This window comes from Tamandua tetradactyla, chromosome 16, assembly GCF_023851605.1.
Source record: "Tamandua tetradactyla isolate mTamTet1 chromosome 16, mTamTet1.pri, whole genome shotgun sequence".
NCBI lineage: Eukaryota > Metazoa > Chordata > Mammalia > Pilosa > Myrmecophagidae > Tamandua > Tamandua tetradactyla.
Genome location: NC_135342.1, coordinates 78,497,704 through 78,511,169, shown reverse-complemented (window position 1 = coordinate 78,511,169; position 13,466 = coordinate 78,497,704). Strand labels below are relative to the sequence as shown.

Here is a 13,466-nt window from a genome sequence, read left to right as displayed (position 1 = left end):
AGCGTTGATGGTTAATTGTTGCCAGCAGAGATTGTATTGTGCAAATTCCTGTATTTTAATCTAATTAAAATATTTATAAACTACAGTCTAATGATAGAATTAAAAAAAGGGGGGGGGAACATAATTATCCATACAGAAAGCCTTCAACTTACAAATAGGATATTACAGAAGTGCATTTTGAAGTTGTCTGGAGGATTATGTTTCCTTGGCAACAGCGATTTAAGTGGGAGTTAGGATTCTAATAAACCCACAAAGGCCAACCTCTACTTAGTGAAATACTGTATGCTTTGAAAAGTTCAAACAATGGCCGTCCATTACTAGCTATGAAGCAAAAGTAGAAAGACCAGATAGATAAGAAAACAAGATTGAAGTATTTTAAAACCCTGTGGTTTAAAGGAAAACCGGACTAGCTGGAGACCAAATGAGGAAGCTGATGTGGACCTTTGGGCTTGGGAGAAGAGGGCATTTACTTGAATATTAAGGCCAGTTTTGCTTGATACAAGAGCCTCCAAAACTATTTTGCATTTATTAACCCTAAGCAGGAACCTTATTGGCCTATAAATGAACAAAAAGAGTTGGGAGAATGAGAAGTGAAGACTTCCCTGCATGAAGAGATTAGGCCTGGTGCTAACCTCTTGGGGCAGACCCCACAGGTAAAGCCTTCCTGAAGCAGGCTTCACTGAGGCGAGAGGAAGGGCATGGGATCCCAGGGGACAGGCGGTTGAAGAAAGCAACTACTTCTCTGGCTGGATGAGGTAGTTTATTTGTCATTGGCTAGGAGATGGTGGCAATGACCCACCTGGTTATGTGTGTCCTCGTATGTATATTTATCTCTCATTTCATGTAACTACATCTTAAAGAGTAGGTTAAACCATCGTTTCGTAGAAATGTGAGGCCCTCATCTGTATTATAAGCCTATTTTATACAAGGCCAAGGCTTTGCCTTTAGGCCTGGAGAAGAGGTCGCGTGAGTACTTGGCAATACAAGTGTTTATAAATTGGACAAAAACTATTTGTTGAATTAGTTAACTTAAGTCTATTTTACACTACACTAGTTTAACGAGATGTTAACTAGATGTTAAAAAAAGAATTCTTGATTCAGTAACTTGGAAATGGTAGATGAGGAAGTTAAATCCCATTTCTCTGCTGCAGGACTTTCAGAGGTTTTTTTTTGCATGGGCAGGTACCTCCGGCATGGCAGGCGAGAATCTGGCCACTGAGCCACCACTGCACTGCCCTTTCAGAGGTTTTAATACGCTCACGCACACTGTGAATTTTCATGAAGTGAACCGAGAAAACACCAAGTTTTCAAAACCTAAGTGACCATAAACCTTTCTTTTCTGGAGCTTTTCCAGGGATAAGGGTTCTGTGGGACACACTTTGGAGAAGCTGGCACACCTCTTTGACATGTAAAGTATCGGCTCTCCTTGAATATCTGTCAGGGTAAACTCTACCCAGCACTAAGGCTTTTGAGCTCCTCAGTTTTCCCTTCTGGCAGTTGGACCACCCATCCACCCACCCCACCTTTTCCATTTTGGTTTTGCTCTTGGTTTCTGGGACCTAATCCTCCCTGAAGTTTTAGCTGATACTCTAAAGCAGTACTTGCATTTTGATTCAAAATTGTGGAAAACCAAACAAATCATTCTGGACACAAAAAAGCATCAGTGGCTGGATCAGGCACCTTTATTCATGGCAGACATTTTGGGTGGAGAGACTGCCTTGGAAATCTTTCTCCCCGATTATTTACAGAAACCAACTCCTAACTAAAGCCAGACTCTCCTTACAACAGCAGTAGGTAAGAGCATTTCCATTTTCCATTTCTTAGACTTCCTGCCCCCAGTTTCATCGGGCCTTGCCCAACAGGGACGGTAAGGACTTAAGCACCACCCGCTGGTCTGCTCAAAGTTGTTTCTACAGCTGGGGAATAACAGCCATTAATCCATTTTATTACTGAAGGATTTTACTCCTTTGTTCCCATATGACTTATAAATAGAACACAATATTTCTTAATATTTTTATATACTTGTAATACAATCAATACTAGTGATATAGGAAACAAGAAAAAAACCATACCATGTTCATTAAGGATTTTCCTCTGTCAAGTACTATGCTGTTCCTCAACTTTCTAAATTTTTCATATTTTTGTAATATAAAGTCATTCTGCTGTGACAATCACAATAGTCTCCTCTGAGGTCATCAATACTAGCCTCTAGGCTTAGCATGCCCAACAATACATTTTGAGTGATAAGGATTTTTACCCTGGGCTTCTAAGATCAATAATAAAATTGTTACTCCAAAAGCATTTAGCTAAGAAATTGTTAAATAAGACAGTAATTCTTATGACCTCATCATACTACAACAAAGCCACATGTCAACAAGGACACGTGCCAAGTGACTGGCACGGACTTATTGTGGTCTCTTCCCTTTTCTGTTTCTTTTTCCAATCAGTAGCTCAAAGAAAGGATGGCGTGATTGAATTTTAGACTCCTACCAGATATTTTGTGGTAACAGTGTAGACGAACACTGTAGGGTTCTACTGTATTAGAATCTCATACAAAACTCTAACATTTCATTTCATTGGACTATTCTGTTATTTTCCATATTTAACAATTCTAACACACTAAAGTGGCAGCAGTTACTTTTCATCAACTTCAGCATCTAATCTCAGGGATTTAGATCTGCGGTTTGATTCTAAGTTTTGGTAACAAATTATTGCCAACTATTTCTGAATAATCAATTTTTAAACCTTTTTGGCCAGTTCAGAAATACTGACAACCTACGATTTAGTGTTAGTTCAGTAGTCACTTTGTGCTAAAAATGAAAAGCCCTAAGCTCCTCAAATATCTAACTTCCCATAATCGAAGGATTTACTATTTGTCTAAATTATACACAATTTTTATCAAACAGCCACTACTACAAAAGGAATTACAGAAAAAAAGTGACTTCACAAAAATACACTAAAATATTTGACAATATTATGTAGGAACTGGCAGAATTTTAGTGTTTAATATTTAAAAGCACGACTGACCAAGGTCCAAGATGCCAAGTTACTATGCTCAAGAAAATGGGGAAAAAAATCACTCTGAAAACTAACAATATAGTATATGATAAGAATGCACACTTTATAATATAAAACCTGTGTATACACAGTAGTTGCAAAAAGCCATTAGGTCTTCTCTTGGCTTGTAAAAACGGTGTTCCAGATTTCATTGTCAATTAGCAACCTGTTTAAAAAGGAAAAATGACATGTTTGTCATTATATGAGAACAAATAAAAAGGATACATAGAAATATAAGAATTCTCTGAATTAAAAAAAATTATCTGCACAATATTCCAGCAAAATAACAGATTTTTAATTGCAAAGTTTTTTGTAAAAAAAAAAACAAAACAAAAACTAAATGTTTTCTGCTCCCATTCCTTTACATTATTCCCTGTCACTTGGAAGTCTTCAGTCCTGCAATTCTTGAAAGGATGTTCTTATTCACTTGATGGGAATTCTGGCTGCCAAATAATATATAAGAGGAGACCCAGGGAAACTTATAAGACTGGCAGGACAGTTTCTACATTATCTCTAGAGAGAATAACAGAAACCATGCAACCCAAGTACGTGATTCAGTCACACAGAGAACCAACCTAGTTTATTTATAGTTAACAGTTTTTGACCCCTCAAGCCTCTATGTATTCTCTTGGACTTCAAAGCAACCTATATGGCATAGTTAACTAAAATTTGGTTCCTGGGTCGGCCAGAAAATAAGAAAGGAATTAGGTATATTTTGCTGTATAATTCTTGGTCCTCTAGTTAGCTAACAGTTGTCAGTAAACTTCATTATTTTTTTAACATGGGCAGGCACCGGGAATCAAACCCGGGGTCTCAGGCACGGTAGGTGAGAACTCTGCCACTGAGCCACCATCACACTGCCCAATTTCATTTTTTATAAGGGACTAAAATGCTAAAAAATAAGATAGAGAAAAAGTTTATTTAAATTAAAAATTAATTTTGGGTTGTAACAAGGTACCCGCCACACACACAAAAAGGCTTACAATGAAGAAACCCACTACAGTGAGAATAAGGCTATCCATCTTCTTGATAATATAACTCTTTTTAACTAGCATTTCTTCTAGTATCTGAAACTATTCAGTGGAAAATTCTATCAGCTTCATGGCAGAGGCTTAATTAGCTGCTTTCTAGATCATCTGCGAAAAATCAATCGTTGTCTCGGCATTTACCTAGTGCAGGAGGCTCTTAAGAGTTCTTAGGCTTTAAGGTGGTCATGAGAGGGCTTGACTTATTTGGTATTTCAAAAAACCCAATGAAAAATTTTCCAGTGATAAGGCTTTGCAGGCCAACAACACCATATTTGCTTTTTAGCAGAACAATCTAAACTCAGTGGTTATCTAATGTTAACTAAGGGTTTCAACCAAAAGCAATAAAGATCCAATTAATAAAAACTGGGATAATTTTAAATAATTGGTTTGGCATGAAAAATTTCAAAATATGGGGTCCAAAGGAAGAAACAATAAAATGAATGCTTGCTGGGATAATGGCTGGGATGTGAGCCAGAGAAAATCTGACTATCTCAAAATTATATTTAGAAGTACCTCTCTGTATTCCACTTTTTGTTTTTAAAATAGAATTGAGCCTCCTTCACCTTCAGCTCTTTTGTGCAGCAGGTATCTTGTTTTCCCCTTCCAGTTCTTCCACCCCAGCCTGCGTCATGAGGTCTGCAATGTTCTTCTCCAGATCGTCAATGCGACTACTCATGTCATCAAGTGGTAAAGTTAGGGATGCCACATATCACGTCCGCTCAGTCCTCATCCTTTCCCTCCAGGGCCCTGCAGACCACAGCCTGAACCCGCCCATCTTACGACACTGGTTTTCCAATTTTCTTTGGATCCTGTTCTAGTCTGGTGGTGGAGTCCAGGAACCTGGGGCAAGGGGCAAGGATGCCCAGGGCCAACTCTGTTCCATGCTAGCGATTGGATCCTGGAGAAGCTTTTCACTTTTCTCAACCTCAGTTTCTTCGTCAGCTACATCAAGTTAACAACATAATCCATGCATAAGGTTATTGTGAGGATCAAAGGAAAGATATATTAAGCACTTTATCTCACAGTCAAGGGTCAGACTAGCCAGGATGTGTCTAGCTTAGCTCTGTATCCTGAATCTTTAGCATGATACTTCTCAGGAAACAGCACATCCAGGCTCGGTGAAAAACTTGGTAAATGACTGGATTAAACTGGGCTGCAAATCACCCATCTATCCACACCACTACCTGGTAAACAGGATCCAAAGATCCAGAAGAGACTGACTACCAATAAAAAGGATATTTCTTCCAATGATTTGGTCAGACATAATCTGAAACTTATCTTGCATCTGTTGCAGCAGTGTCTGCACCTAAGAAAAGAAAACATTTATTCCAAGACGTCTTCATGGAATCAAGACAGAAGGCCAGGTCGGGAAGCGAGACCTGGTGGCAGCGCTGTGGTCCTCAGGAAGGTATTTCCTACACTGGGCTTCAGTCCTCCGATTTCGCAATTATTAATTAGACTGATGAGACTGAAGCCCCTTCCAGTTTGGGCCTGCCATGATTTATACAGTAGGGTCTTTTGGGTGTTTTCTGACGGCTTGGACGCATCGAGGTGCCAAAGGGGAGGTAAGGGGTGAGTTGGGGAGAGAGAAGGGTGTGGGAATGAGATGCTAGCGGAGTCCTAGGGGTCACCAGGGCGGGGGGCGAGTTTCAGGAACGGGAGGGGGGTGAGAACCAGAGGGAGGGTCGGTCCTAGGTGGGGGCATGCACAGGGTGCAGGCCTACACTGAGCGGAACTGGCGGGGTCGTGGTGGCCAGTTAGGCCTTCAGAGGAGCCCCGCGAAGCCGCGGTGGGGGCGCCTCGGTCTGGCATGGCCGGACCACCCCTTGCGTCACTCGGCCTACCCCTGCGCCACCTTCGGCCCGCGGACCTCGACAGCGCAGCTTTCCTTACCACCGAGGTGAGATCCTGCAAGGTCTTGGGGTCGGTCTCGGCCATCTCCCCGGTTCCCAGCTTGGCGGTGAAGTCTCGGCCCGTCACCTATACTTCCGTTTGTCCGCGCAGACGCCCCCAGCGGCTTCTTCTCGCGAGTGAGAAGACAGGTGCGGGACCGCGGGGCATTGTGGGAGCTGTAGTCCACGCCGCTCGGCGGAAATGCCTCGAGGCCTCGCGCTTCCGTTCCGAAGCAAGCTCCGGCCCCTCACCTCTTAGACCTTCCCCGTAGAGCCTCTCCACGCCCCTCGCCCCGCCCTCCAGAGTCCTGCCCCTTCAGTGTCGCTCCGCCCCTCCAGCCCTATCCCCGCCCCTCCTCGTCGCCTTGTGTAACCTCGTGTCTCTCCGCCCACGCTCGTGTCTTCCCCACCACGCCCCTCCTCGTGTCGCCCCGCCGGGCTCCTCCCGGTGGCTCGCTCGCTGCGGAACACGTGCCGCAAAAGCGGCCGTGGGACGCGGGGCTGGGCTCTGGCCTGCCTCCCCGTGGTGGTCCCGGGTAGTTTGGTCGCTCTTGATCCTCGGGACGTACTTCCCGCGTGCATGTGCGCGCCGCCTCGTGTGGCTGCCGCTCCTCGAGGAGGCTCGCGGAGCCCTGAACCCGGGCTCATCCGGAGGGGAAACTGAGGCCAGAGAGGTGAGGGGCGCGCCCGCCGGACGGACGGCCGTGATGCTGCGGGTCTGCCCTCGGGCGCGGTATTTTCCTCAGCCCTCGAGGGGCAGGCGGCTTGTGGGCAGCATGACACACCTCCCGCCAAGAGCGGACGTCCCCCCGCACGAGGTCCTGCCCGCGAGCCGCCCTCCGGGAGCCCCTCAGCCCCTACCAGCGCCCTGACTGTCAGCGCGGTAGACCTGTGTTGCAACTTCACCTGCGGACGGCCGCGGGGCCTCTGTAGCCGCTTGGCTGGCTGAGTGGGGAAGGCTAGTTTCTTGCGGCGCAAGAGACTGGATTTCAGTGCTTAATGTCGATGCTCAGACAAATAGGGTGGTTTTGATGTTGGAGAGCCTAGGCCAAAGGCCAGGGTGTGTTCTGTGTAGTAAAGAATTTGGTCATGTTCAAAGAAAGCCTTTGCCCCCGCCTCCTGGAGCTAAACTTTCAATCCTTGAATTTTCCCAGGTGTTGGGAGGACAAGGATAAGTTGGGACCTCTGCTCCCCAGGTGGTCTTGGGATGGAGTCCCAAGGCAAGGGGGTAGGAAAGCCCTTGACCATGGCCTGGTGTGTTCTGCATGCCTTAACTCATCTAAGGACCTCCTAGTCTGAGTTTAGCTGGAGGGAGGGTGTGCGAGAACCACCCCCAGCACCTGTAGCAAATTTGGAACTGCAGCCTGTCCTCCTGGGTTGGCCGCGAAGTGTTCAGACTCCAGTTTCCTTGGCCTGTCCCTGTCTGGGCACATGGAGAGCTTCCTTCCCACGTCAACGGTGCAGCAGCTTGCTTTGTTAAAGTCAAGAGGACACTTCTTTGCAAAGACAAAGCTTTTTATAATTGGTTGCTGTTAACTGGTATTTGCTTATTGCTTTACCACATTTCTTACAAAAAAACTCTCAGCGTTTGAATTTAATCCTCAGAACCCTATGATGTAATTATTACCACTTTATAGTTTTGAGAAAACAGATCCAGAGGGGCTATGAAACTTGAACAAGATCATCAAATTAGAAAATAATAGACACAGGACTCAGACTCAGAACTTTTTTACTTTATTTTTCCATCGTTCCAGAATTCTCTGACTTTTCCGATCTCAGAGCAGGGGTTCTCAGCACTCTTGATATTGGGGGGGCTGGGTAATTCTCTGTCGTGGTGGGAGGGGTCTGCCCTGTGCACTGTGGAATGTTGAGCTGCACCCCAACCTCTACTCTCTAGAGGCTAATAATATATCCACCCCACCCCCCCTCACACCCACCCCCGCTGTGACAACCCAGAATGTCACCAAATGTTCCCTGGGGTACAAAATCACCCTTGGTTGAGAACCACTCAGAAGGACTTGTAGACTTTGCCTAAAATTCTCAATACTTGTTCATCAAACATAGGTTTGTTCTTGCTGGGTCTCTTAAGAATGTTTCCCCTGAGAAATTTAATTTCCCCAAGTTGAATTCTTGATATTCTCACAAGCAGTGTGGACAACCAAAGCTACAGGCTGAGCCCCCAGTCTTGGGGTTTGTTCATATGAAACTTAACCCCACAAAGGATAGGTCAAATCTACTTAAAATTTAGGCCTAAGAGTCACCCCCAAGAGAGTTTTTTTGTTGCTCAGATGTGGCCTCTCTCTCCAGCCAACATAACAAGCAAACTCACCACCCTCCCCCTGTCTGCGTGGGACATGACTCCCAGGGGTGTTGGACCTTCCTGGCAATGTGGGACAGAAATCCTAGAATGAGCTGAGACTCAGCATCAAGGGATTGGGAAAACCTTCTCGACCAAAAGGGGGGAGAATGAAATGAGACAAAGTGTCAATGGCTGAGAGATTCCAGAGTCGAGTGGTTATCCTGGAGGTTATTCTTACACATTAAGTAGATATCACCTTGTTATTCAAGATGTAATGGAGAGGCTGGAGGGGAATGTAGAGCTGTGTTCCAGTAGCCATGTTTCTTGAGGACGATTGAATAATGATATAGCTTTCACAATGTGACTGTGTGATTGTGAAAACCTTGTGTCTGATGCTCCTTTTATCTACCTTGTCAACAAACGAGTAGAACATATGGCATAAAAATAAATAATAGGGGGAACAAATGTTAAAATAAATTTAGTTTGAAATGCTAGTGATCAGTGAAAGTGGGGGTAAGGGGTATGGTAGGTACAATCTTTTTTTTTCTGTTTTCGTTTTCTTTCTTTTTCTATTGTGTTTTTATTTCTTTTTCTGAATGGATGCAAATGTTCTAAGAAATGATGAATATGCAACTAAGTGATGATATTGTGAATTACTGATTATCTATGTTAATGTTGTATTTTGTTTGTTAAATTTTTTTAATTAATAAATAAATTTAAAAAAATGCCATTAAAAAAAAAAAAGAATGTTTCCCCTGTATATATTGAGAGTGAAGGCTGGTGAAGCAATGCCACCTGAAATTAGTATTATTGCTATTTTGTAAAGACTTTTTCATAACGCTCCAGAATCTTTTGAGAGAGTAGCCAAGACTGGATAGGATCTCAGACTTTCTTATTTGAGCTCAGCATAGAAGTCTGCGTACCCCTAGCTAGGTTGCAAGCCATCCTAGCTTACTGTTATGAGAAACAAAGGAATGTGAATTAGTATTAGGATCTGGATTTTCTTTTCTGGCAAGAGATTTGAGGTTTTAAAATACTGAAGTTTTCTTTGCATAAACAGCAACAAACTTGGCACTCTTTCTATGGAGACTTTTTTTTTGCACTTAAACAGAAAGATGGAGTGCATTGTGTGTGGAGACCACAGGTCTGTTAAACAGCTGCTTTCCATGAAAGCGACACTAATTTATGGTCATGGCTCATATACTGTGTGAAGCTGACACACTGAACCTAACTGAATATTGTTCCATTAACAAAACTACTGTATTATGTGTAAGGTGCTAGCAATTAACCTTTTCATTTTTATTTTTTAACAACCCTAGTTTTAAACCTTTATTTAAGTGTCATAGTTGTCTTTTTTTTTTTGCTCTTTCAAAATCATTGCAGTTTTAATTCTTTTCCCCTTTCAGGAAGGTTTGGTTTTATGTGAGCTCAATGTGGTACTTTCATAATGGCACTTTGTTTCCAGCTGGGCCGCTCCGGCGCTCTTTCTATCCAGCTCTAGAATGGGGGCTGTGTATGTGTACGTGTATAGGCATGTCGATGAGCTTTTTTGTTTGCCTTGTGGAAGAAATTATCATATCAGGACCATGGAGAAACCTTTGAATTCGTTTGCCTGGTTGCACCTGGATCAGCTCTGTCATGGGTGCGAGCTGCTGCAGCCTTGTTTTTCTGGTTCTGACACCTGACTGAGGTGGTGCTGCTGGGGCAGTTTCCAGATATAATGCTGCTTTCTTCTGAGTGGCCTGGGCTGCTGGAGCTCCTAACCCTTCAGTGGTCATTCCAGACTTTTCCAGTTTCTTCACACCCAGCATGCATTCCCTTCACGTTCAGAGGGTGCCTCTGTGTTCTATTTTGCAGAGAAAATAGAAAATCTCAGTTACAAGCCTACTTAATTCCTACCCTCTATACCCTCATATGCACCTGTCTTCACACCTGTCTTGGCTTTGGCCCTTTTTGTCTCCAAGGAGGAAGTGTCCTTTCCATGTCCAAAGCTGTCCATTTGTCCACTGTAGAGGGCTGGACTCTGGACCCCATCATCAACTCCAGCAACTTGCTTCCTCCCCTCCTTTTTCCCATTGACTCCTTTCTCTCAGCATATAAAAGTGGTGAAAACCAATAGAAAATCCAAACCACCCCAACCAAAGGGAGCCTCTCCTGGCCTTCTTGGTTGCTGCTCCATAATTGAGGTTCTAGAAGGAGAAAAGTGTGCCATTGTCACTCACTGCCTCCCTCTCTTACCTTCTGCTCATGCAATTTTGTTTTCTTTAAAGTTTATTGTCGCTTATACAACCTGAAGTGCACAGTGCCTGTCTACCTATACATAGCTTGGCTTTTGCTTCTCTCCATTGAAACTGCTCTGGTTGAAATCACCAGTGTCCATGCAATTTCCAGATCAAAGAAATGCTTATTCAGTTCTTTTCTCACTTGCTTTTTCTAATATATTGAGTCCAATTATTTGTTTAGAACTTATTTTCCTGCTCTCTATGGGCTGCACACCAGGGTGTATCAGTTTTATCTAAATTTGCAAGTTCGTTGGCATCAAGTAAGTGTTGATAAGATCTCTTTTGAAAAAATGTTTTCAGCTTCTTTAGTTAGGACCATTTTTATATTCCTAAAATTGTGTATGTGGACCTTTTCTTTTTTCCTTTATCAGTTGTACCAGAGGGTGTCAGTTTTGTTACACTTTTCAGCTTTTGGTTTCATTGATCCTTTCTATTGTATGTTTGTTTTTGGTTTCATTGCTTTTCCTATGTTTTCTCAGAATTTATTCTGCTTCCCCCCGACCCCAATTTAAGTTGTATGCTTAGTTCATTGATTTTTAGCTTTTTTTTTAATATGAAGAGACATTTAAAGTTTTGAATTTTTTTTTTCTTAAGCACTGCTTAAGTAGCATCTTCCCAAAGTATTTTTCTTCTTTGGTCCTTAATATTTTCAATTTCCATCACATTAGGCTATGATGTTCAGTTTTAGAAGACTGTTTATGTGCAAACATATTTTCTAGTTTCTTTTTTAAAGGGATTTTACCATAAGCGCCCAGTAGTAGAGTAGTAGGATTTGTGGAGGCTCCATGGCTCAATATATGTTAGTTATCATAAATGTTCTGTGTGTTCATGGAAAGATTGTGTATCGTGCAGTTGTTGATGCCATGTTCTGTGTGTCCAGGATTTTAAGCTTTTTAATTGTCAAAATTATTAGTGTCCCCATCCCATTTGCCCCTCATCTCTCTGTTGAGTTACTAGGGGGGTTATGTTATCATCTTCTACTGTTGTTTATTGTCAGTTTCTCCTTGTGGTTCTTTCCGTTTCTACTTTTCATATTTTGAGGCAGTTATTTATTCCATATTAGTTTGAAATTGTTTTCTCTTTCGGATGAGTTGATGCAATCATAATTATATAGTGACTTTTTAAAATCTGTTATAGTCTTTCCTGTCCAGTATTAATACCAACCATCACACCAGCCTTCTTTAACTTTCAATCTTTCTGAATTCTTATGACTTAGTAATTTATCTCTTGAGAAGAGCATGTAGTTAGTTGGCTTTTAAAGAAATCCAGATGACCAGCTTGTCTTTAATTACTATCTGTATATTTATTATAATTCGCTATATGCTTGGATTTATCTTTGTCATGTTACTGTGTTTTCCAGTTACCCTGTTTTTTCTATGCTTCTTTCTATCCTTGCCTTCTCTGGACTCTTGTTTTCTGTTCTAGTTTGCTAACTGCCGGAATGCAACACACCAGAGACAGATTGGCTTTTAATAAAAGGGAATTTATTTTGTTAGTTCTTCAGAGGAAAGGCAGCTAACTTTCCACCGAGGTTCTTTCTTACGTGGAAGGCACAGGATGGTCTCTGCTGGTCTTCTCTCCAGGCCCCTGGGTTCCAACAACTTTCCCCGGGGTGATTTCTTTCTCCATCTCCAAAGGCCTGGGCTGAGCTGCAAGTGCTGAGATGAGGAATGCCAGCTGCTTAGGCTGTGCTACGTTGCGTTCTCTCATTTAAGCACCAGCCAATTAAGTAAAACATCACTCATTGCAGCAGACACGCCTCCTAGCCGACTGCAGATGTAATTAGCAACAGATGAGGTTCATGTACCATTGGCTTATGTCCGCAGCAACAAGACTAGGTATGGTCACCTGGCCAAGTTGACAACTGAATCTAAGTAACACATTCTCCATTCTTTCTTTTTGATAGTTTGGAAGTTTGACGCAGTTGACACCGACCAGATGCTGTGGGGTTCCTTACCCGTGGGCATAACAGTCTATGACACTGGAGATAGTCTATGACATTGGAGACAGTCTGACATTTCGGAGAGAGAAGAATTTATTGCTAACCAAGAAGCAGAAGATCAGTTGGCCTCTGGGCCTAAAAATCCCTCTCCCTGAATTGTAGTTTTATTGTAGTTTCATAGTATCAAAAGATAGGCAGGCTTTAGGATAATGAGCGTGAGTTAGAGATGATCCAATTATTTGAGCATGCACAGATTGATTACATGCTAGCTTTGTCTACTAAGATAGTTTAGGAATTGGGGAGGCTTAGGTCTGGGTTGAGATCCTTCATTAATGAACATTAGGGGCTGCCTTTGTGATCATTAGAGTCTAAAGTGGTAAAACCGGATAAGGGGGTATAAGTGGGACCAGTCACGAGGTTCTTAAAATCACACAATAAAAGTCATATATATAGTTATACAATCATTAGCAGAGATGAAGGGTTACAGTTCAGTAACTTCAGGTATTTCCTTTTGGCTATTTTATATAAGAAAGTAAGAAAAATATCAATATATAAGAAAGTAAGAAAAATATCTACATAATGATTTAGTTAGTCATAATTATTTGCTAATTCTTAACTCTTGGTTATACTGTCTCTATTTTCTTAATGATTACCCTAGAAATTTTAAGTAGTGTGTTTAAGATTATCAAAATGTAATATTAATCAATGGCTTTATCTCCCTTCAAAACAATAATACAAGAACATTAGAATGCTTAATAGTCATTTCCTCCCAAGATTTATGCTTAAAAGCCCCACTGACATTATTATTTAATATAGTCAGTTATTTATCTAGATTTACCCACATGTTAACTGCTTTCTTTGCTTTATCCTCTCTTGTATGTCATCCCACCTGGGACTACTTTCTTTCTGTCCCAAATACCTTCTTTAGAGTTTTGTTTGGTGAAAATCTGGTGCCACCAAGTCTCT

General features: G+C 42.2%; 1 protein-coding gene and 1 long non-coding RNA gene across 3 annotated transcripts in view; one reads left to right on the top strand and one right to left on the bottom strand.

Moving 5' to 3' along the window:
- Positions 1 to 1,664: 1,664 nt before the first annotated feature.
- On the bottom strand, positions 1,665 to 6,156 carry HSBP1 (heat shock factor binding protein 1). Its single transcript, XM_077133152.1, has 4 exons — positions 5,979 to 6,156; positions 5,325 to 5,391; positions 4,649 to 4,769; positions 1,665 to 3,223 (listed from the first exon to the last, which is right to left on the bottom strand). Exons 1-3 carry the CDS (start codon positions 6,021 to 6,023, stop codon positions 4,651 to 4,653), a joined length of 231 nt encoding a protein of 76 aa, XP_076989267.1. The 5' UTR covers positions 6,024 to 6,156; the 3' UTR covers positions 1,665 to 3,223; positions 4,649 to 4,650.
- The window catches only part of LOC143659838 (uncharacterized), a 114,787-nt gene continuing 107,446 nt past the window's right edge, over positions 6,126 to 13,466 (top strand). Inside the window, exon 1 of one of the 2 annotated variants that reach the window (XR_013163785.1) lies at positions 6,126 to 6,651. This is a non-coding gene — a long non-coding RNA (uncharacterized LOC143659838). The remainder of the gene's footprint in view (positions 6,652 to 13,466) is intronic. The other variant, XR_013163786.1, reaches the window with a different exon arrangement.